General features: G+C 52.0%; 6 protein-coding genes and 1 non-coding gene across 7 annotated transcripts; 4 read left to right on the top strand and 3 right to left on the bottom strand.

Annotated features, from left to right (window-relative positions):
- Window positions 1-510: 510 nt before the first annotated feature.
- POX_a01879 (uncharacterized protein) lies at window positions 511-690 on the bottom strand (the record flags this gene model as incomplete). The annotated part of the gene is made up of 1 exon (XM_050110803.1): window positions 511-690. The coding sequence occupies one exon, from the start codon at window positions 688-690 to the stop codon at window positions 511-513; it is 180 nt and encodes a 59-aa protein (XP_049974571.1).
- A 1,409-nt stretch (window positions 691-2,099) lies between these two features.
- POX_a01878 (DNA topoisomerase 2) lies at window positions 2,100-7,363 on the top strand (the record flags this gene model as incomplete). Its single annotated transcript, XM_050110802.1, has 3 exons — window positions 2,100-2,186; window positions 2,249-2,569; window positions 2,630-7,363. 3 exons carry the CDS (start codon window positions 2,100-2,102, stop codon window positions 7,361-7,363), a joined length of 5,142 nt encoding a protein of 1,713 aa, XP_049974570.1.
- A 687-nt stretch (window positions 7,364-8,050) lies between these two features.
- On the bottom strand, window positions 8,051-9,814 carry POX_a01877 (uncharacterized protein; the record flags this gene model as incomplete). Its single annotated transcript, XM_050110801.1, has 4 exons — window positions 8,051-9,036; window positions 9,128-9,212; window positions 9,283-9,398; window positions 9,481-9,814. The coding sequence occupies 4 exons, from the start codon at window positions 9,812-9,814 to the stop codon at window positions 8,051-8,053; spliced, it is 1,521 nt and encodes a 506-aa protein (XP_049974569.1).
- A 3,192-nt stretch (window positions 9,815-13,006) lies between these two features.
- POX_a01876 (uncharacterized protein) lies at window positions 13,007-13,465 on the top strand (the record flags this gene model as incomplete). The annotated part of the gene is made up of 1 exon (XM_050110800.1): window positions 13,007-13,465. One exon carries the CDS (start codon window positions 13,007-13,009, stop codon window positions 13,463-13,465), a length of 459 nt encoding a protein of 152 aa, XP_049974568.1.
- A 605-nt stretch (window positions 13,466-14,070) lies between these two features.
- On the bottom strand, window positions 14,071-15,730 carry POX_a01875 (uncharacterized protein; the record flags this gene model as incomplete). The annotated part of the gene is made up of 7 exons (XM_050110799.1): window positions 14,071-14,619; window positions 14,676-14,872; window positions 14,963-15,080; window positions 15,159-15,190; window positions 15,266-15,382; window positions 15,491-15,521; window positions 15,686-15,730. 7 exons carry the CDS (start codon window positions 15,728-15,730, stop codon window positions 14,071-14,073), a joined length of 1,089 nt encoding a protein of 362 aa, XP_049974567.1.
- A 1,864-nt stretch (window positions 15,731-17,594) lies between these two features.
- On the top strand, window positions 17,595-21,557 carry POX_a01874 (uncharacterized protein; the record flags this gene model as incomplete). The annotated part of the gene is made up of 4 exons (XM_050110798.1): window positions 17,595-17,773; window positions 17,831-17,921; window positions 17,987-20,575; window positions 20,637-21,557. The coding sequence occupies 4 exons, from the start codon at window positions 17,595-17,597 to the stop codon at window positions 21,555-21,557; spliced, it is 3,780 nt and encodes a 1,259-aa protein (XP_049974566.1).
- A 462-nt stretch (window positions 21,558-22,019) lies between these two features.
- On the top strand, window positions 22,020-22,090 carry POX_tR024. The gene has a single exon. It is a non-coding gene; the product is annotated as a tRNA-Gly (tRNA).
- The last annotated feature ends 392 nt before the right edge of the window (window positions 22,091-22,482 follow it).

The following is a 22,482-nucleotide window of genomic DNA, read 5'->3' as shown; positions in this document are numbered from 1 at the left end:
CGCCCGGTCGCTGTTGTAGAGAGTTCACTTGTACAGTATAAATAGCACGTCAAACACAGCAACGCCAAGGCTCCTCATTGCATGCTAGTGAGATTTCGAAGAAATTCTGCCGCAGACAGGACCGCCGAATGGAGGTTTCCACCTCTGCTGGTCCACCCCACTTGAAAATCGTCCACATATCAATGTCCACTCGTTCATAGTCATTGGACTGCACAGTGCACACCGGTGAATTTGGAAGCAGGGACGCGGGGCAGGGTTCTGCCTGCGATCTTGCTCATGTACTGACAGGATCCAGCACAGCAGACCCTTGAGGCCATATCTGCGATCGCATCGTAACATACTACTGGAGTATCCAAGACCTCCATCTATGTTTTTACCTTGTAGGTAGAAAGTTGACATTCCATAGATTGACAGGAGACGGAACCCAAGAAAAACAGTTTGGATCAGACTACCTCTCTGGCCGGGCTTGCTCCCGCGGACTGGAGATTCCGAATGAACCTGATGTCCCACTCATGGGCAAATCTCGTACCACCGGGCATTCGGTTTCGCATCCATGGTAGCCCGTAGTTCCCATTGTTGACTGGATTCACACCTCGAGTCATCTGTGTAGACCTTTGTGTATATACGCGAGGTATTGCTGTAACCGATATCGAAAATGTGTTGGCGAACCAGATCGTTTCGGACATACATATCAAGCAAAGATTGACCCGTTTTCCGTAGCTGTAGTGCATTTTGATGCCAGACTCAGGATCTCCACCTCCCTCACTTCGAGGCTGGGGCCCGGGTTTGGGTGCCTTGCATAGAAATCCAATTCATTGAACCCTGCAGATCCTGGTAGCATCACAGCTAGAATTCCATCCAAGAGAAAGCAGGTACACTTTATACATCATAAGTAAGGGCGGGAGGGACTACATGGTATTTTAATCAGTCAACAAAAGTGATTTCTGTTATAGGCGGATCCAAGAGTTCCCTCTCACCTTATCTGATCTCTTGAGTCTGATAATTAATGTCTCTGGAAACAATAGAAAAGGCGGCAAACTGGGCGTCCGAGATCAGCGTGGATACAATGAACTTGCACTCCATTGCATGCTCTAGTAAGAGGCTGGTCAAGACTCGTGAGCCCCACTTCTGCCTCCCTCATAGAGAGGCGAGTTCAGAATTCCATCGAGGATGACATCTGGCAGCTTGGTGAAAGAAGTTCGGCAATTTCCCCGAGCCTCCAGTCCCCGCACATCCAAAGCGCCCCGCCGAGCGTTCATCGTCGGATAAGTTTACCCAGCCTGAGATGGCGTGAGGTCATTGTGAAAGCATTGGACTTGAGAGTCTAGGATGTAGGGCTGGTTCTTATTGCACATCGCCGGGATGGTGGGCCTCCCCGCAATGCGGATGAGACTCGGCGAGATAAGCCAAATCAGGTGTGACTACGAAGGCTACTCAAATGCGTGATGTCTGACTAAAACAAAAGCTCATCTTACCTTCACATTCAGCTGGGCATTGGGGTGGTCGAAATAGCCAGGCGTCGGTGGATCAAGTTTTCACCCCATATTCCCCATGTTCCCAATCAACAAGACCCCAGGACGTCGAGGTGCAGGCCATGGGACCCAAAATTCAATATATTACCGGTGTTTCCATCTGCATATTTTGAAGCAGGATATGTCGCGCAACTTTCCATCTGTAAATTCTCAGCACTGGGTTGAGGATCGAAAATTGAATGGGCTGGATCCTGCTGAAGAGAAGCAGCCGCATCAACGGAGACTTTTCACGTGCGGTACCCGAACGGGTACAACAATTTGTTTAGAAATTACTACTTTGGGCCATGGGCGGGGCAGGAATCAGTGGAACAAGGTTGATCCGAGGCTCTACACAGCTCACCGCCCGCATAAGCCCTGGCAGTCGCGTTTCATGCAAAACAAAGAATCAAAGAAGTTGGTCTCCTCAGTCTGCATTCACCTTCTGTCCGGCCATGCTGACCTTCTGATTTTTTTCTCGACCCTCATTCATCTTCTCTTTAAACTTGCTGGCCTAGTTGAGCAGCCGATTCCCTCATTTTTTGGTCTGAGACCGAAATCCTCGGGTTTTCAGCGCCGCATCCCCTAACCATGGCCGACTCGGAGATTGACAATGATTCTATTTTCAACATCAGTGATGATGACAACTCAGATTTTGAGCCGGAGAAGCCAGTAGTGGTTAGTTTGTGCCTTGAACTTGCGCGCATCAAGGACGATTAATTGACTCGAACACTCGACAGAAAACCAAGGCCAAGGCAGCTCCCAAGAAGGCTGCGGCGAAGCCGGCTGCGAAAAAGGCCGCCCCTGCGAAACCCAAGGCCAAGCCAGCAGCCAAGAAGAAGACCAAGGCTGACAGCGAAGATGAAGCCTCCGATGCCCCCATGTTCAACGATGACGTCGATTCCATTCTCTCTCAGACGCCCCCTAAAGCAAAAAAAGCCGCTGCTACCAAGCGCGCTGCTTCGAAGCCATTGGCGGATGTTGAAAATGAAGCATTTGGTGGTGACAGCGCCGCAGAAGCGCCCCAAGAGAAAGGAACCGCATCAGAGAAGTACCAGAAGGTAAGCTGCACGCGCAGAGCTCGATCGTACCACGAGAACAGTGGCGCTAATGCTGAACAGCTCACACAACTCGAACACATTACGAAACGTCCAGACACATACATTGGCTCGGTTGAGCGGACAGTTCAGCAGATGTGGGTTTACAATTCCGAATCGGATTCAATGGAGTTCCGCAATGTTTCCTACGTGCCCGGTCTCTACAAGATCTTCGACGAGATTGTGGTCAACGCCGCCGACAACAAGCAGAACGACAAGAACATGAACGAAATTAGAGTGACGATCAGCCGCGAGGCGGGCGAAATCAGCGTTTGGAACAACGGACGTGGTATTCCGATTGAGATTCACTCAAAAGAGGGTATCTACGTGCCCGAGCTCATTTTTGGTCACCTCTTGACCTCATCCAACTATGATGATGCGCAAGCCAAGGTGACTGGTGGTCGAAACGGTTTTGGTGCGAAGCTCTGCAACGTGTTCTCTACTGAATTCACGCTCGAGACCCAAGACTCGCGCCAGAAGAAACGATACAAACAGACCTGGACAGAGAACATGTCGAAAATGGGCAAAGCAAAAATCACCGAGGCCAAGGGTGAAGACTTCACAAAGGTCACCTTCAAACCCGACTTTGTGAGATTCGGTATGGAAGGTATCGATGATGACTTTGAGGCTCTCGTGAAGCGCCGCATCTACGATTTGGCAGGTACCACAGGTGTCGCAGTCAAATTGAACGGCTCTCGAGTCCCCGTGCGAAACTTCCGCAAGTACATGGAAATGTATACCAAGGCTATCCGCAAAGAGCGTGGGGAAGAAGGCCCCGCCCCCAAAGACGAGATCATTACCTGCAGCCCAGACCCTCGTTGGGAAGTTGGTTTCACAGTCTCGGATGGTGCCTTCCAGCAGGTCTCCTTTGTCAACTCGATTGCGACAACTTCTGGCGGAACCCACGTCAACTATATTGCGGATCAGATTTGCAATCGTCTCGCGGAGCAAGTGAAGAAGAAGAACAAGACCGGTGCCACTCTGAAGCCGGCCCAGATCCGGAATCATATCTTCATCTTCGTCAATGCTCTTATCGTCAACCCGGCCTTCAATTCTCAAACCAAGGAACAATTGACCACAAAAGCCAGCCAATTTGGCAGCAAGTGCGTCCTGGAGGAAGACTTCTACAAGAAGATTCTGAAAACCGACGTCATGAACAACATTCTTCACTTTGCGGCCCAAAAAGCAGATCAAATTCTAAAGAAAGGTGACGTTGGCCGTCGCACGCGCATGAACAACCCGAAACTGGTCGAGGCAAACAAGGCTGGTACTCGTGAAGGTCACCACTGTACTCTCATTCTCACCGAGGGTGACTCTGCCAAGGGTCTGGCCATGGCAGGACGAGCTGTCGTGGGCCCGGATCTTTTCGGTGTTTTCCCCCTCCGAGGAAAGCTGCTGAATGTTCGTGATGCATCCTTTGATCAAATCTCCAAGAACCAGGAAATTCAAAACATCAAAAACTTTATTGGCCTGCAGCACAAGAAAGAGTACACCGACACCAAAGGTCTTCGATACGGGCACCTCATGATCATGACCGATCAGGATCACGACGGTAGCCATATCAAGGGACTGTTGATCAACTTTCTCCAAGCGCAATTCCCCAGTCTGCTAAAAATTCCAGAGTTCCTCATCGAGTTCATCACACCTATCATCAAGGTCTGGAAGGGGGATCCAAAGAACCCGACCAAGTCACGATCGTTCTTCACCATGCCCGAGTATGAGGCCTGGAAAGAAGAGCACAAGGACGAGCGTGGATGGGAACACAAGTACTACAAGGGTCTGGGAACTAGTTCTACTGATGATGCCCAAATCTACTTCCGGGATTTGGACCGTCATTTGAAGGAATTCCATACTATGCAGGATGGCGAAGACGCCCTTATCGAGCTTGCTTTCTCGAAGAAGAAGGCCGACGAGCGAAAAGAGTGGCTACGTCAGTTCAAGCCCGGCACCTATCTTGACCATTCCATCGACAAGATTTCATATACCGACTTTATCAACAAAGAGTTGATCTTGTTCAGTATGGCTGATAACCAGCGTTCCATCCCTTCGGTGGTCGACGGCCTCAAGCCTGGCCAACGTAAAGTGCTCTACACTTGCTTCCGACGGAACTTGAAGAAGGACATGAAGGTTGTCGAGCTGGCAGGTCTTGTCTCGGGAATGACGGCCTATCAGCACGGCGATACCTCCCTCCAGCAAACCATTGTTGGTCTTGCTCAGACTTTTGTTGGATCAAACAACATCAACACTCTCGAGCCCAGTGGAAACTTCGGTAGTCGACTTCAGGGCGGTGGCGATTGCGCTTCCGCTCGTTATATCTACACTCGTCTGTCTCCATTTGCTCGAAAGGTCTTTCATCAAGCCGACGAGCCGCTGCTCACTTACAACGAAGATGATGGCAAGAAAATTGAGCCCGAGACGTACATGCCTGTGGTTCCTCTGATCTTGATCAACGGCGCTGATGGTATTGGTACCGGTTGGAGTTCTTCGATTCCCAACTATAACCCCGAAGACATCGTGGCCAATATCTACCGCCTGATGGACGGCCAGGAAATTGTACCAATGCAGCCCTGGTTCCGAGGCTTCACCGGTGAAGTTGTCAACATTGGTGGAGATCGGTACAAGTTCAGCGGAATCATCAAAGAGACCGGTGACAAGGAGGTCGAAATCACTGAATTGCCCATTCGCACTTGGACTCAAGACTTCAAGGACAAACTGGAGGACATTATCAAGGCCGAGAAAGTTCCCTCTTTCATCAAGGACTACAAGGATTACAACACCCACAGCAAGGTGCACTTTGTTATCCAGCTTGACGAGAAGAATATGAAGATGGGCAGCGCCGAGAACTTGGAGGAAAAATTCAAGCTCTCCAAGACAATTGCGACCACCAACCTGGTGGCGTTCGATGCCGAGGGCCGCATCACGAAGTATGCGACCGTGGATGATATTCTCAAGGAGTTCTACGCTATCCGCCTCAAGTACTACGAGCGGCGTAAGCAGCACCAGCTTTCTGAGCTACAAAAGGAGTTGGAGAAACTGAGCAACCAGGCTCGCTTCATCATGATGATTATCGAGGGCACTCTCGTCATTTCAAAGAAGAAGAAGTCCGTTCTTGTGCTTGAGTTAAAGGAAAAGGGCTTTAAGCCTATCGCCAAGGTCGCCGATGCGGCCAAGCTGGGCGAGGATGAGCCTGCGATGGAAGACACCGAAGAGATCGATGACAAGGATGTCGAGGTGTTGTCCAGCTCATACGACTACCTCCTTGGTATGCCAATGTGGTCACTCACCCAAGAACGTGTGGAGAGACTTCGTCGTCAGATTGGCGAACGTGAGACGGATATCGACACGCTCATCAAGTTGTCTAAGGAGGACATTTGGAAGAGAGACCTCGAAGAATTCATTAATGAGTGGCGTTTCCAACTCGAGGATGAAGCACGTCGGGCAAAGAAGGTTCAAAACATGGGTCGCCGAGCTTCCTCGAAGCTGATGACTGGTGGCGCTCGCGGCGCTGCAGCGGCGCGCAAGCGCAAGGCTGCCGCTGGTGATGACCCGGACGACGCAGACTTTGCGGCTCCAAAGCCGAAGAAGACGGCCGCCGCCAGAAAGAAGGAGCAGCCTGTCAATAGCCTTGCGAACTTCCTGAACAAGACAACGGCGAAGGAACCGACACCAAAAGTGGAAAACCCCCGCGACACTGACGACGATGACGATTTCGATGTGGAGGTGCTTCCCAAGAAACGGCGTGGCGCAGCAGCGCCCATGAAGACGGGGAAGTCTGAGGACGACGATATTGATCTCCAAGAGGTGCCATCCAATGAATCGTCACATGTATCACTGCAGGCTTCCAGTGATCCAATGGATCTCGATGACCCGAAACCAGCTGTTACGGCGAAGCCGGTTGCGAAGCGTGGTCCCAAAGCCAAGCCGAAGGCTGTGATTGACGACGACGAAGACGACGATGACGCCTTCCTAGAAATCGCGAAATCAGCCGCCTCCAAACCAGCTGCTAAGACAGGCCGGGCTCGTAAGGCTGTCAGTTACATTGCAGATGATGACTCTGACAGCAGCAATGGGGACGACTTCCTGGGCGATGTCAGTCAGATGGTGAAGGGCATCGGTGGCGATGAAGCCAACGCCCGACCTTTAATCTCTGAGCGCTCACGGGCCGGTAGCAGTGCCAGTCTGATCGCGCCCAACAAGTCCAAGATCAGCGATTTTGACCCCGACGGAACTGACTACAGTAAGCTTCTTCCACAAAGCTCGCCGCGTCGTGCAATCAAGGTCAAGCCCAAGGACAAGGACGTCTCAAGGATTGATGGGGATGAGGACGAGGAAGAGGAAGAAGATGCCCCTCCTATCAAGACCGCCCCGAAAGCCAAGGCTGCACCGAAGGCAAAGGCTGCCCCCAAGACTGCTGCAGCTGCAGCTCCCAAACCTCGTGGTCGTCCTAAGAAGGAGCCAGCAAAGGCCGTTGCCTCCCCTGCGGCCAAAGCATATGCCGCCAAGGTTGCCAAAGGGACCAAGAAAACTGCTCCGGCCGACGACTTCTCCGAAGACGACATAGATGCCATGGCTAACGACATTTTGGACTCTCCTGCTGGCAAATTTGACGTGTCGGACGATGAGCCTGTCGCACCTCGACGAGCGGCCGCAAGCCGCCCGGCTCGTCGCACGGCTGCGGCGGCCAAGAAAACCTATGTGATCGAAGACGACAGTGATGAAGAGGTATCTGCCGATGATTTCGACGATGAGAGTGATTAGTTGGCTTTTTGTTCGAGCCTTACTCCATCCCCCCACCGACAAGCTTGGGTTCCTTCCACTTCTGAACTGTTTTGACGTGCAGCTGTATTTCATTTCTTTCTGGTCTCTTTGTGTTTCTATTACGGTTCCCCAGGGCTGGGCTGCTTTTATTTTGATTGGGGTCTGGCAGAGCCGGCCAATGTATTGAGGAAGCAATTATACCTTCAATTTTCCTTTTCCCCTCCCTCCCTCTCTCTCTCTCTCTCTCATATCACCTCGAGACGTATGGACTTTAACGTAGCCAAACAGTAACATCTTGCATGAAAATCCGACCTATAGACGGACTAAGTTGACATTGGGAATATGTCGCTTTGTAGGCTTTTCTGACCGAAGAGTGAATCGTCCACTTTGGATGAACCCTCCAGTCCATGCTGCACGATAATTGACAGAATAATTTGACAGCTGAGATTGCTGTTTAGATTTTGGAAAGGACAAGGAAAGATTGCATTCAGACACTTGACGCTACCACGCTAACACTGTCAACCTTCCCAAGTCCAGTCCCCCTCAAGATTCCCCACCAGCGCCATCCCCGTCTATCCCAAGTTCCCAACCCCAACCCCGATCCCAAAACTCCGCCCAAAAAAAAAAGAAGCCACCTTTCACAACGCCACAGATGCGCACCCCCAACGTTCCATCGTGCCCCCAGCTTCAAATGGAGTATCGGCGCCGTCTAGGGCCCGAATGCTCCGAGTCATCCTCCGTAGGCGAACCCCCGGCAGAGCCCTCTCCATCACTGCCCTTCGGAGAAGCCCCCGTCATATGCATCTCAAGCAGAGCCTGAGCTGCCGTGACTAACCGACCGAATTGAACAGATCGGGGCATGGCTCGATCACTCTGCCCTACTTGGTGCGTGTGCGAGGAGTATTGGCTTGCCTCGCTTGGATTTCGGGGGGCTTCACTGTTGCCGGGCGATGGATGCTGACGGGACCCACGGTGCTCTCGGTCACCCTCGACGAGAGATTCGTCCTCTGACGAGGTCAGAAGATCCTCACCTATCTCGGGCTCTGTATCATCAGGGTACCGAGCTAGACTAGCCCGGTGCTGGAAGGACGACTGGTGCCGAGCGTCGAACTGCGAGGTCGTCGACAAGGTCGTGTTCGACTCACGTCCCTCAGCTCTCAGCCTGGCGTCTCCTGTCTTGTGAGCACCCGTGATCTTGGGCCAGCCTTGGGAGTCGCGGACTGAGTCGGGGGCCCGGTTGATGGGTGTGAACCCTTGTCGTGGGGGGGGACTCTGAGGCGAGCCAAGGTAGGGTTCGGTGGACGAACCGCGGACGCTCCCGACGCTGTCGTCGTATCGGTACCGGGCGACCTTGCTCGAGACCGAGGAGTACTCCCACGAGTCGGGAGTGTATGTGTCCCGGACTCGCTTGAGGTTCCGGGGAACGAGGGGATACGAGGCGGTCGACTCCTCGCGGTCAGGTCGCTGCTCCAGTAGCCGGTAGCGACGAGCTTCTTCGGCGGCCTCCCGTACAATGGCCGGATCGATGATCATCCGCTTGTAGTTGAGATGATCGGTGGGAGAGACGCAGATGCCGGGGAAGTCGAGGCCAAAGACGGGAGTGAGCAGGAAGCGGATGTCCCAGCAAAAGGTGGCAGCGAGGGCCTTGGCAGCTTTGAAGGGCATCCAGTAACCTAGAAGGAGATGAAGGGGGAAAAAAAGACTTGTCATCAGTCACTTTTCTCTTTGGTATGAATGGAATGTCCGGGAAAAGTGAGCGCCCACCTTGAGCGGCAAGTGAGCCCCCGGTGATACTGTGGCTGATATCGCGGAGACCGTGGTTGCTGTTCAGAACTTTGCCTGGTGTTGTCTATGACATGTCTGTGAGAGATTGCTTCGACCACTTGAGAGGTTTCAAATCATATGATAGTGAGACGTACCTTTTGGTGGTTCAGGCACTTGAACAGATGGGTCATGCGAACCAGACCAATGTTGTAGTCCCAGGTCACAGTCCACGGTTTGTCCTCACCGTTGCGCTGGAAGGTGTACTGGAAGACTAAAGAGAGGGACCCCATCATCTGTGAGCATTCCGAGTGGCACTTTCAGGTTGGAGTAGGGTCAAGAGAAATGATACTTACCATTGAAGCTGTCACGTCCAGTTTTCTCCCAGAAGGTCTTCTTCTCACTGGAGTAGGGGATGTGGCGAGGAAAGTCGGCGATATTGCCAAAGGGAGTCAGATTGGCTTTGCGATGCTCCTCTTCCAGAAATGGAGTCCGGTCTTCACAGGGAGGATAGCGTAGCTCGCCCTGAATGGGACCGGGTCGAAAGACAGCACTATCCTTGGAGGTTTTTGGTTTCTTGGAACGTTCGTCCAGTTCAGCCGCCGCCTCGTGGGGTCGACTCGTCTGCGAATCCGCGCGAGTAGGGCTGGACTCCTCGACTGGATTTAGCAAGTCTTGAATGGAACTCATGTTTGAGGAGACTCGGGCTTGAGCCTGTTATCCAACGACAAGTAGTGGGAATGAGCTTGGAAGGAAAGAGATGAAAAAGTCCAGAAATGAAAGGACGAAGACGCAGAGAGAGATCAAGACAAGAAGCTGTCAGATCAAGGACAGACGAGGAGAAAATGAGAAATGTTCGGATGTGATGAAGGTTGGGAGGAGAGAAGATCTCGATGAGAGAGTTGATGCCGGGGAGAAGGTCTTAAAGTCAATCGCGAGAAAGTGTTCAGGAAGAATGCAGCAACCCTCGTGCGGAAGAAAGATCGTGGGTTTCCAGAAGCTTTGAAAAGCAAGACGTGGGTATGTGCTCTCAGAGGATGTCTCAAGCGAGAAGCAGGAAGCAAGACAGCTCCGGGCTTTGTTCGACGTGAATGTTTGTCGTCACTTTGGTCGATGTTTTTGTGTCGTCGTTTTGATTTCTTTTTTTTTGTTTATTGTTTAGCGTGGGGCCTGCGTTGCTGTACGTGGAGCGTCTTTTCGCAGTTGCGTAGCCAGGTCAAAGAGTGGATGATCGCAGTAAATGTTTGCCTCTCGCGAAGGGCAAGCTGGGGGCCTTGGTGGCTCTTCTATGGGGTTCTACTCATATGATGCTGGCATGAATGGAAGCCTTTAGACAAAAGGACATCAAGGAAAGCATGAAATACTCTCTGAGAAGGGGTACAGCGCAGGACGGAGATGGCTGGATAGAAACTGAGAACGACTGAAGGCTACTTGAGGCTGTCATGCGGCGGTGTACGCTGAAAAGAGAGAGGGTTGAATCGAGATCCCAACTTTGGCGATGAATGGAAAATTAATGCACACGTCTGGCACTTTTAGAGTATCGTCGATTCCTCAGCAATAGCTTCACGTTTCATCCTCACCGATTTCTCTCGAGGGCCAACCATGAAACAGAACTTTCTGACAGACGTCACGAGACAAGAGTCTTGAGTCGAACAGAACTCTGTCCTGGCGAGCCTGTTTGTCTCTTTTCGAAGAGGCCCAATGCAAGTCAAAAGTGGGATTCCATGGCATTTGAGGGAAAGAAATCATTCTTCTCTCGTGGGTTCAGGGCCATTTGATCTCAACTGACCGCCATACTGTGTGCAGACCGCTTGAGTACATTTGATTTCTCTAAAATACATGGGCAAGTCTAACGAATAAGGCCAAGGAGCGTAACAGCGTGGATCTGGTCTTTCAGGCTCTGCATGAAACCTATGTCTCTCAAGTTCGAGGCCTGACGGGTTGCACCACTGGAGATGTGAGTGTCCAAGACCTGCAAGATCCAAAAGGAAGAAAATGACCCAGATGGACTCTGTTATGTCTCTTTGGTCTTTTTTGAGAGCCATGTGGATCAGCTTTGGCATGGGAGGGAAATCAACCGATCAAGGTCATCAATGTGGATTCTGATTCTTTATTCCATCTGTATGCAAACAGACTGCTACATAGGTGGGTTCTGTAGTGTAACCTGCTATTCAGTCCCTTGTCCCCAAACTGACCCATGACCTTTTGAATTTCTCTTCCAATTCAGTTCATTATGTTGACGGACTTTTCTCTCCAATATTTCTCATCCAGAAGTTTGCCAGCGCAGAGGTGGCCCCCAATTGATATATAGCATCATCTCGTTGGGGTTATCTCTATACTGGCAAACGCAAGTTATCCAGACGAATTCACAAAGCAAGAAACTCCTTCAACTTCTCATTCATGACTCCAAAGGGGGATTCTTTCAGTCGCCCAAAAAGGTCTCAGACCTGCGGCAAACTGCAGGACTTGGTGCTTCCTTGTATGACCGAAAGCGACTTGGCCGACAGACGACTCGATTCAAGATCACGACTGGGCCGTACAAGCTAGTCCGCGAGATAAACTTCTGACAGGCCCGGAATGACCAACGAATAAATTTTTTTCTCGAGGACATTCGATGCTACTGCGCCAGACGGTCTTGAACATCCCTCTAAGTCAGGGCTGCGATTTCTTTGCTTTCTACTTTCCCTATGAGCTCATCTTGTTTCCTGCACGGATGCGCATTTCGGACAGTCAAATGAGGCATGAATGGGTGCATTGAGGCTGCTGCACTGCCAGTTGCCGTCGACAAAGCGGTCTTCTCACCTGAGAAGATCTCCTCATTCAAAGGGAATCAATTGCAATTGCAAGCTCCCTGGGTTTTCTGGGTCAACAACAGCCCCAAATGCAAGAAAACCCCCCGCCTAGGAGAATATTCCATGCATGCTTCTTTGCAGCCCTCTCGACTGACTCTTGGAATTATCTGATTTTTATTATTTTCACTTGCTTTCAAATGGACAGTTTTGCTGTCGATAGTCGTCTCTGTGCCGCTCCCAATCCTCTGTCTCTCTCTCTCTCTCTCCTCGGAGATCTGAGACTTTCACGCGCGGTCAGATTTACGATGAATAACTCCCTTCATCCATCAACAATCGCTGGTACCCATTTTCCCCTCGGCCACCATCGATCACTCTTCATCTTTTTTGACAGAGCTTTCGATTGACCAGCTCCGATAAAGTTTCAGTGAGTCGTGCAGACCACGCTCTCATACACAGGATGGGAACCTTTGGGGAGCCTCCACGTCAGTCCACCGCCCAACCCACCAACGAGTCTGAGACAAAAGGGGGCTGAAAGAGGTTGGAAGTGCAATGTTTCAGACATTCTACTCACCGTAGTCCAAGGGACGAGGTACTCATCAGATGTCCGATCCGGCGGTGTCGCTCAGGCTCATCTCCACTTTGGATGATGCAAAGAACGACGGGAAATGTGAATTAGTCGGAGTGTCTCCTTTGACCTCTTGCTCGTCAGCGGTCTTCGAGTTTAAGCTTCGATATTCTGTTCGTTTACTCGGCTCTCTGGAATATCAGTGGCTTACTGGATAGGGCCCCAGGGAAGAGTCGGTGTACGATCGTGGTCTTGTTGTCTTTATCCGATAGCCCTAAGGTTTCTTTCCCAGTCGTTCCCAGTGTAGTAACCTTCCTCGCTACACGTCTTGACTAGACGCATGCTTCCTGGGTATCCATCTCAGATATTCTTCACAACTAAGAGAAGTCCTTTTGTAAAGATCACCGATGTATACCAAGTCCAGATTCTCCACACTGACTCGATCCACGACGCTTTCTGCAAGAAATTCGACATCTTCTCCCCCGCACGAAGGCTACCGGCTACCAGGGGCAAAAATGGTACAACATGGCAACATCGCACGTCCAGAACAAAAGCTGCAATCATTGCCATGGAGAGCAGAAGGCCACCCTCGAGGAGACTTCGCCTCGAATTGCACGAGCGGCACACATTGTATCACACGCCCGTAGCTCTCAGTCACTCCCGAGTCTGTGCCTCACAAAAATACGAAGAATCGCAATGGCAACGAAGGAGCAGGGCCAGGAGACCGGTCGAGATTACGATCCCGAGAGGCGCAGAAACGAAATATGCTGCACCGCAGCCTCAGATGAAATCCAACGGCTTTTTCTTTTCCCTTCTCCCACTCGGGCCATGTTGCCTTTTCCATGGACGCGGGGAAGTTTGTTACCTCGGCGGGATTACCAGGCGTGCTCGAAGACAAGGACTTGTCTGCACTCTCAAAGCTGTCGACTCGAGATCCAAAGCGCATTGAAATCTCAACCGCCGGTGACCTTTGCCCGGATCTGACCTCTTTCCATCCTTCGCAGAACAGTATTGCCTGGAATAGAGATGGACAGTGACGCGATCGACGAGGGAGCCCAGAGAGGGAGGGAGGAGAAGCCGCCATGTTGCCCGCACAAGTTGATTCAAAAGGTCCGCTCAAAGCTCGGAGTTACTCAGTATGCAAACAATGATAGATGGATACCCACTCATGACTTTATTGAAGAAATGGACATTAACAGAATATAAACCCCGCCCAAGGCAGACCGTGAAACACAGACGGCCGAAAACCCTCGGCAAAGAGGTCATAAAAATAAACAGAAAAGGTACAAGGATAAAGAACAAGGGAGAAAGAAATGAAGAAGTGAAAGCACGGACGACAAGAAATGGCCATGAGTCATATGGGCGGCTTTGCAAAACCTTTTGGACTCCGTGATTCCAAGGAACATACAATCGCAGAAGACGGTAGTCCCCTCGCTTTCGCACGCCCGTTAATAATAATAAAAAACACACTGACACAGTGAGCCCAAGCTGGAAAGAGCTATCGATGAATTTTCACCCGAGAAATCCCGGCATCCCCAATGCGAGATACGACTCGCAACCGTCTGCATGGTGATCGCTACATCGACCCACTACACAGCCACGAGAGGCTCCCGCTCCGTGGCAGCTGAAACGGCATCATCCGACTCGATTGACTGTGCGATAGGTGCCATCTTGGGCGCCTCCGGGAAGTCCTCAGTCTTGAACGTAGGCTCGGGCACGGGCTCTGTCTTGATCAAGGGCTCGGCGGCAGGATCGGCCTTCATCATGGGCTCGACAGCAGGTTCGGTCTTGATCGCAGGCTCGACAGCAGGCTGGGGCTTCGAAGGGGTGGGAGCCTTGGTCATCTCGGGGGATGCAGACCGGCGGCCAATGATCTCCTGCGCTTTGTGGCTGTACTCGTCGACATATTGCTTCACAACACCGGTAGCATGGGAGGTACGCTCGCCAGCAAGATCCTTGAGCTGGTTCGTCTGGGAGCTAACAATCTGTTGGAGATTGGCAATCTGCTCATCAATAATTTCGCGGTTACTGATGTAAACGAGGGGTCCGAGGTAGGCTACAGTCACGGAGATGACAGCCAAGCCCCAGAGAGGAACGAAGCGGACAAGCCAGTAGCCGGAAAAGGCAGCAATGAAAGCCTATTTATCAAGTCAGAAAGTGATTCAGTCTGACCGGGTTTAGATGCTTCACGTACGCCAACGGTGTGCACAACATTCTCGGCGAAAAGAATACGCTGGAACTCAATCACGAAGAAGTCGAGCAGTTGAGACAGATCCTCGAGAATTGCCTCGTGGGTTTCCTTTGGAATGGTGTAATAGCGACGGGGACGGAAAGAGCTCGCAATTCCTTGCTTGAGGATGACCTGCCCAGCAAGCTCAACTCCAGCGGTCACTGTGCCGAGTGGTCAGCTTTTGTTCAATTTGGTGTTTTTTGGTGTTGTTGTTTTTCGCCAACAGGCAGGAGGTCACGCGATCAACTTACAGCCGAGCGACATGTACAGGAACTTGAAAGCCCAGCGAATCAGAGGCAGGTAACGGGCGGCAAAGATGAAGGTGATCACGGTAGCGTAGGAGACAGCGGTGGCGCGAGGTTGTTCCCACTAGAAGTTTTGGATAGGTATCAGGTCAGGGTTCACGGGGACGGACGAGGGCGTCAAGAAGGTATTGGGACAACATACGCTCAAGAGACTGTACAGCAGCGAGTGGTAGTCTGACACGAAAGTCGACCGTTAGCCATACAATTTGCACTTCCAGTCCCCCCTCGGGGAAGATTTCAAGTACGTACGGGTCAAAGGCTGGCCAGTACTGGTTGTGGTTGAAGGGGTGACTCGAGCATTGTTTAGATCGCGAAACTCGCTCGAAGTCTTGGACATCTCTGCTTTGAGGTTGTCGACAACGGGACCTGCACAGAGAATCGGTGAGAATGGCTTTTTCCAGTTATCGTGGCTATCAATCACCATGGAAGGCAACATAGTACACCGGTGGGTTGGGGGGGGAAGCTCCCACGTACCTTTTGTGACAACATCACGAAGGCCTAGATTCTCACGAGAGATTAGATTAGTTCTGGTGACACAAGGAGTATTTTCCTGTTGAATCGAGCTTGTGGGGTTTGACTATTCAATGAAAAAGGGAGTCAGTATCTCGGTGTCTTGTGTTTGTCCACACTGACAGACGCAGTGGGCGGTATTTGGACATGGGCACGTACCTCACTGCCCGTGTTTGGGTAGCTCACATCACCAGAGTCGGCCATAGCGGGAGATGGAGATCGGGTCTAGCGTTGGAACTGAATCTGAAGGGTTGAATGACAAGAGGGAGCAGGGCGTTTCCCGAGAAGATTCCAATTCTGGAAGAGAAATCGTTTGCAACAGGAGGTCAGAAGAGAGAAGGAAAAAAGGGGAGATGCCAAAAAAAGGGAGCGATAAGAACAATCGGGGCGGGATTGTTTTGGGTGGTGGTTTTTTTGGGGGGGCGTGTGACTGTGATGCAACTGCCGTGCGATTGTCATGTGCGTTCGCCAAGGCCAGGCTCGTACCGCCCGGCCGATGATGTCAATTTGATCCTTGAGCTGCGACTCGGCACTGACACGGAACTATCTACATCCGTATAACCATAGTGGTCTTCCATCATGCTATCTTCAACTTGAGATCATTCGACTCAGGGGATTCAGTCAACAGTCCTTTGAATCCCCCTTGCATCTGAGTGTACATCAGGTTCTCCGTTTGGGGGCTGGCGTTTCCCTCCCTGCGACCAGCGTCGGCACATAAGATGGTAGCTACTTACTGCCTTGAAAGTGCGCTCTCCTTGCGAGAACCAGACTCCGACGCGGCTCGAAACAGGCCGGCCGAGCCTTATCTCTCGTCATTCAGAGAGTCAAACACCTAATAGCTTCGTCATCCGTCCACATTGGGCCTATGTCTACCCAGGTAATCCTAGACAAAGGTCCCAACCCCGAGTCAATACCAATTGGCTTGTTTTTTCTTTTTCCTCTCGCGTGCTTGACCTTCTCTGCGGGTTCCATATCCCGGGGGTCTGGTCAGCTTGATCCGGCATACTCCGTAGCCTGTACAGTGCACACTCACAGTGTAGAGGAAGATTCTCTGTCTCGATCAAACGAGACAAGCCGTATCTACGACCGAATGTTCGGCAAAGGCCAAGAATTTCAGAACCCTTCGAGTGCTACGAATACAGTACAGCAGATAGAAAGATATAAGCAGCTTGTTGATGGACCGCGAATGTCTCGATCGCAGAAGGGGCCGAGTCTGACTGGGCGCATTGACCCAATTGCCAGCTGACAGGCGTACCCAAGCTGCTATCGCGTGTCAACATACGCAACACAGGCCTTTCCCTGCCGCTCGTCATATTTGGACTTCAGTAAACCCCTCTCGGTCGGGGTCTGGGGCCAGGCTGTGGGTGTCTACAGGCTACCCATTCTTTTAGCCATCGGGCAATACCCTTGCAACATGTATTGGCCACCCATTGCGGACGATCTGTATTGTGGGGCACAGCACATCATGTTTGTAGTGTTCTACAAGGACTGCTCGGACATGGGCATTCGGTGGTCTCAGTGGTCCAAGCTTGAGTGAAGTCAGGTTCGGAGCGATCCCACGAAAGTAAGTTTGTTTTGTGACGGGTTCGCTTCTACCTTGGAGGAAAGTTCAGACTTCAGAGCCAGATTTGAGCTCTGATCAATGTCATAATAAGCTGGTAGATGCTAAAGACACAAAAAAACCAAAGGATAGAAGGAAAGGTAAGGACAACAAGCTGTTGAAACTTGGTACAGATTGCTACTTTTAGGAAGCGCCTCTTCCACGTCAGACACTGGAACGATCAGATTAGCCTTGCGCCAATCCCGCGGCCAGATCCGTCAATGACCACGTGACCTCGCAAACCCACGCGTTTCCCCGTTGGGACGTGTGTTTTGATTTCGGGTTATCGTCTTCATTCTCCGCAAGCCTCGACCTCCACCATCCCCGCGGCGACCTGCGATCGACGACTTCACACTTCAATGGCAGTATCTCAGCATTAACATACTGGATCAAATCGACAACTGATCCGCAACTTCGCGCCACATTCACCATCAGCGACCCCGCCGCCCGCACCGCGTTGTTTACGTTATGGCTGCCGCTGCCGCGCGAGCCCGGAAGCCTGTGGGCTCTGCTGCTTGGGTCGCTGCAGAAAAGGAGAACATCGCCGATCTTGTAGAACAAGAAATGGAGGATGTGGAATATCCGGTTCGCCATGAATTGGATTGGTTGAATGAGCATATGGCGGAGATATTCTCCAAAGGCCAGGCGTGAGTCCTCCACGGTGCCGACTGATTTCTCTCGGCCAGACTGCTGATCTTGCACAGAAACTTCACGGATGTTTTCAAAACGCCGGGGAAGATGGTAGGCAAGACTCCGCGCACGGCGCGCAAGCGTCAGGCGGAGGAGAATCGAGTGGTACGTTGTTTGCCAACGCGAGTACCGTAGGTTCAATCAGAGAGATACTAACAATGAGTCTACAGCCTTTGAGTGAAATCTTTTCATCTGCGCAAAAAAATACAGAGAAAAAGACCGTCCCGAGTCCCAGCCCTTTCATCCATCGGGTCATGGCAAAGACAAAGGCTGCAGACACCACACGTGCGACTTCCCCTCCCGTCCCCGGTTCCGAGGCGACCGTCAAGGGCTCGCAGCCACAATATCCGGACCTTACCCAGAACCTGAACTCTTTCTCCCAATTCAACACCGACTCGGGCTACCATGGACTGCAAGACGACGACGACGTCACGATGCCGGACACACAACCCGAAACCCAGTCATCGACTCAACCTTTCGAGGTCAACGACCAAATGAGATTAAGCTCTGAAGTGGACGCCTCTCTTGAGCAGCAGCCGGCAGAGGATTCCTTCCACTCCGCCCAAGAAAACGTACGCATGCGCGGGGAGACAGTCGAGCCCAGCGCTTCCACACCAACGCCGAAGCAGCAACCCATTTCCCGCTTGAGGGACCCAGATTCTGCGGAGGTGGAGCCTGAAGCTAGTGCAACGCCCAAGGCCCAGGATGGCTCACAGCGTGAGGGGACAGCAGGTGCTGGAAGTCGGCGACAAAGCCCCTCGGGAAAGCAAGACAGGGTAGAAATCGCGGATGCTGACAAGGAACGCGCGGTGGCTGAGACGACAGTCCCCGAGGAACAGGCCCTGGAGCCTGAAGAAGATACCGACGTGGACATGGAGCTCGGCCACAGAGAGGACACCATTCTTGATGACAACTTTGACGACATTGGATCCCCCTCGGACGGTTCCACCCCTGAGCGATTCCCTGTGCGCAAGAGCAGTCTGAATTTTGCCTCTTTGCCGGCCCGTGAGCCGCTCAAGGGGCCCCGTCTCTCACGCACTTCCCATATCGATCTGCCGAAGCTGAGCCATGCCGGCCGCAGTAGCTTACTGGGCAAGCAATCGGGGACTTCTCGCGCTAAACAAGCGACATCCGATGATGACAAGGAAGTCATGAGTGACAACTCAAAGCATTCACACGATGCGAGGGAAGAGGCCATGGACGTGGAGCAAGTCAGCAGAATCCACAACAAGAAATCCACGCAGAGTCTTCACGAGAGGATTAGCATGCTTGGCAAGCTTCAGCCATCCCGGCCTAAAAAGTCAATCGCATCGGCTGCGGGGCTATCTGCTGGTCAGATTCCCTATCCCGAGCTCCCCGCGCCCAAAACGGAGAGCAAACTGGAACCATTTGCTCCTGAAGAACGCACGAGTCCGGTGCAAGAGTCGAAGGAGGAGAATGTTGATGAATGGATCCGTCCGATGAGCTCGCCACAGCGACTTGATCTGACCAAGAGCAAAACGCTCGACGTGAGTGAGAAATTGTTTGATATGCCCCAATCAACGAACCAGCTAGTGGGCGTGACGCCGGATCGGCAGCCCACCGAACCGCAGCGTCCCAAGTCATCCTACTCCATTTTCTCCTCGCCCCGTCCGCACGGTCATTTCAAGACCGCCTCGGTATCCAACATCACTTCGGAGACTTCCACCACTCCCACTGGATCACCGAGGCGCTTTGAGGGCCCCTTGAGTGCTTCCAAGATGAGGCTGCAATCCATTATGAAATCAGCCAAAGGCTTGTTCACGAGTACTGCTGGCCCAAGCAGGGTGGAAGCCCCTTCTCCGGAACAGCATCGTCTCCGTCCATTCGAGCAGACGAATGCTGGTGCCGACATCAAGGCCAATACCTCCGAACGTCAAACTCGTCAACATCTCAGCCCACCGCGCCACGAGGGGCGCCGGACCCGAAGCTCTACAGAAAAAGAGGAGAAACGGCGACAACAAGAACTTGAGGATCGTCAACGTGAAGAGGATTTGAGGCAAGAGAAAGCACGAGAGCAAGAAAAGGAAAAACAACGGGCCATGCAGATCAGGAACATGCACGAAAAGTCATCAGTCGAGCCAGAGGACCGACCGGGTAGCGCCGCCCAACGACCAATTCAGGCACATCGACAACAATCGCGTGAGCCAGACTCTGTCCACGACGGATCGCGGTTTGGCCTCGCCCAAGCGAAGCAAGCGGACCGACGGCCCAGGGCCACGACTAGGGAGCCCGCGCAGAAGCCCAACCCAAGGCCAGTCTCTATCCGTGTTGGCAGCACGCTCTCCCGGCCAATGTCCGTGGCTTCGTCTATCGCCCCCGGCACCCAAGAGCCTGCCGTTGTCCTCCCCGCGCCGACTCATGCTCCGGCTCCCAAGGCCCCGACCTTGAAAAAGAAGGGAAGCAATCAGTCACTGCATGCGGCTTCCACGGCGAGCTCGCTCAAAAACTCAGTCTTGAGCCAGACGCAGGCGCAGCGGAAGAAGAAAGAGCAAGAAGAGCGTGAGGCGCGCCGGAAGGAGGAGCAGAGGAAAGAGGAGCAAAAGCGTGAGGCTGAAAGAAAACGAGCGCTTCAAAAACAACAGGAGGAAGAGGCTCGACGGCAAGCTGAGGCTGAGCGAGAGCGCGCGGCTCAGGAAGATTCCAAGAAGAGCGCACACATGCGGGCCATCGAGAGGCGTCGGCAGGAAAACAATGCTCGGAAACACGTTCGCCAGGGCAGTCAGCAAGCTGGTGGCGAGGTAAGAGGATGCTGTCGGCTTTTCGGGAGGGATCCTTGTCCTCTTAGCTAACGCTTTCTAGATTTTTATGCTACAACACGACAAGGCCTCATCCCAGTCATCGCAGCGGACTGATATGGGGGCGACGAGACCGGCATCTCGCCTGGCTTATGGACGCCCCATTAATCCGCCAGCGCCCAATCCAGCTAAGCCACCGAAACGGAACATGGATGAGGAGGCCGGCCACCGCGCTGCAGTCTCAAATACGGCAAATGTCCAGCCTTCGGGCGAGGCGAAACGACGCAAGACAGAAGACGAGCACAATCCCATCCATCCGGTTCGGCCGACAATGGCCCCTCCCATCCGTCAATCGAGTATTCGAAAGGTATACTATGCTCTTTCCCTGTGTCCTAGTTCTCAATACGGCATGTCTTCTAACACGTCTCCACAGCAACCTTCCATGTTTGGGCAGTCCGCGTCATCTATTTTCAAGTCCGGCCAGGCCCAGAGGCCGGCCCATCCATCTGAATTGGCGAAATATTCCAACAACAAGATACCCTTCGCCGAGCCTAGTCATGCGCCGTCGTCGGCCGCGCAACGCACGCCGGGCCCTAGCTCCGCACAACGTCCGCCGCCTTCGATCAAGCCTTCACCCAAGTATCCAAATGGTGAAAACATTCACCTTCCTGAAATTGCTACGGATAGTGAGGATGAAGACGATTCAGATTCAGAGATGTTTCCCGTGCCGAAATGGGCGCAGCCGAAAGAGCTGGAGGATCTTCTACGGGTGCAGGAAGGAATGGAAGTTGACTCCATCTTTGGACCGATTGCGCCATTTTCCTTGGAAGAGACTTTCAAGGCCGACAAGAAGATCAAGAAGTACCGCGATCGAACCAGCAGTGCGAATTGGAACGGTCCGGATGGTCTCACCCAAGAGGAAATTCGGAAAGATCGACTCGAGCGGCAAAAGTTGCGACTCAATGGGGGTTGGTCTTTCCAGTAATTGGACTCAAAATAGGCCTCTTTTATCTTTTTTTCGTCGCTTGTGTTCGACGGATGTTGGGAGGGGTGGGGGTGTTCTATTCTATTTACATAATGTCGGCTGGACTGGATATGATCTATGCTTAGGACAGGTCCTGGGATGGTGTTTCCGGAGTTGGGATCCTTTCATTACCTGGCGTTGGCATTACCGCCTTTTTTTTTATGGTTATTATGAGGGGATGGGCGTTTCGTCGGTTACCTTATTTATCGACCAGCATGGGTATAATTGTGAATTCATAGGATCTTGTTCATTATGTCAATTGGATGAATGGGCCTCGGCTTAGAGTACGCCTCTTGAGATGTTTCGAGGCGTGACAACCTCATAGGCGCCGCTCTGTCACCAGAGCAGTTGGATCTACACTGTTGGAGCACGCCACACAAATTTAATCATTTAACATAAACTTTCATCATTATATATCAACTAGCATCATTGGTCTAGTGGTAGAATTCGTCGTTGCCATCGACGAGGCCCGTGTTCGATTCACGGATGATGCATTCATTTTTTGAATTTGATCAATGCAGAGACCATGTCTGGAAGCCCGTGTGTGGGGTTATGTAGCGAACATTAGAGATTTACCTAGTAAAGGGAATCGGTACCTGGAAACCCCAGATGATACATGCTAGTTCCTCTTTTTTTTAACACTAACATTTTAATATAGCATATTTACCCAAAAGAATATCTCAGTCCCGTAGGTAGGGGCCAGAACCTATCATTAGGGTTCGCGAATCGAATCCAATACCACCGGGCTTGTCATGGAGGTCCATTGGGTAGCGGCCGCCTTTTATGTTGAGCGGAATATATTTATTTTTATTGGAACGGCGGGGCAATAGAACGAGCACCACCCTTTTATCCAAACGGCTTAGTAGTGCGACTAGCAACCGTTGGA

This window comes from Penicillium oxalicum, chromosome I (assembly GCF_001723175.1).
Source record: "Penicillium oxalicum strain HP7-1 chromosome I, whole genome shotgun sequence".
Classification (NCBI taxonomy): Eukaryota; Fungi; Ascomycota; class Eurotiomycetes; order Eurotiales; family Aspergillaceae; genus Penicillium; species Penicillium oxalicum.
The sequence above is the reverse complement of the archived record's forward strand: the minus strand, read 5'-3'. Positions and strand labels throughout refer to the sequence as shown.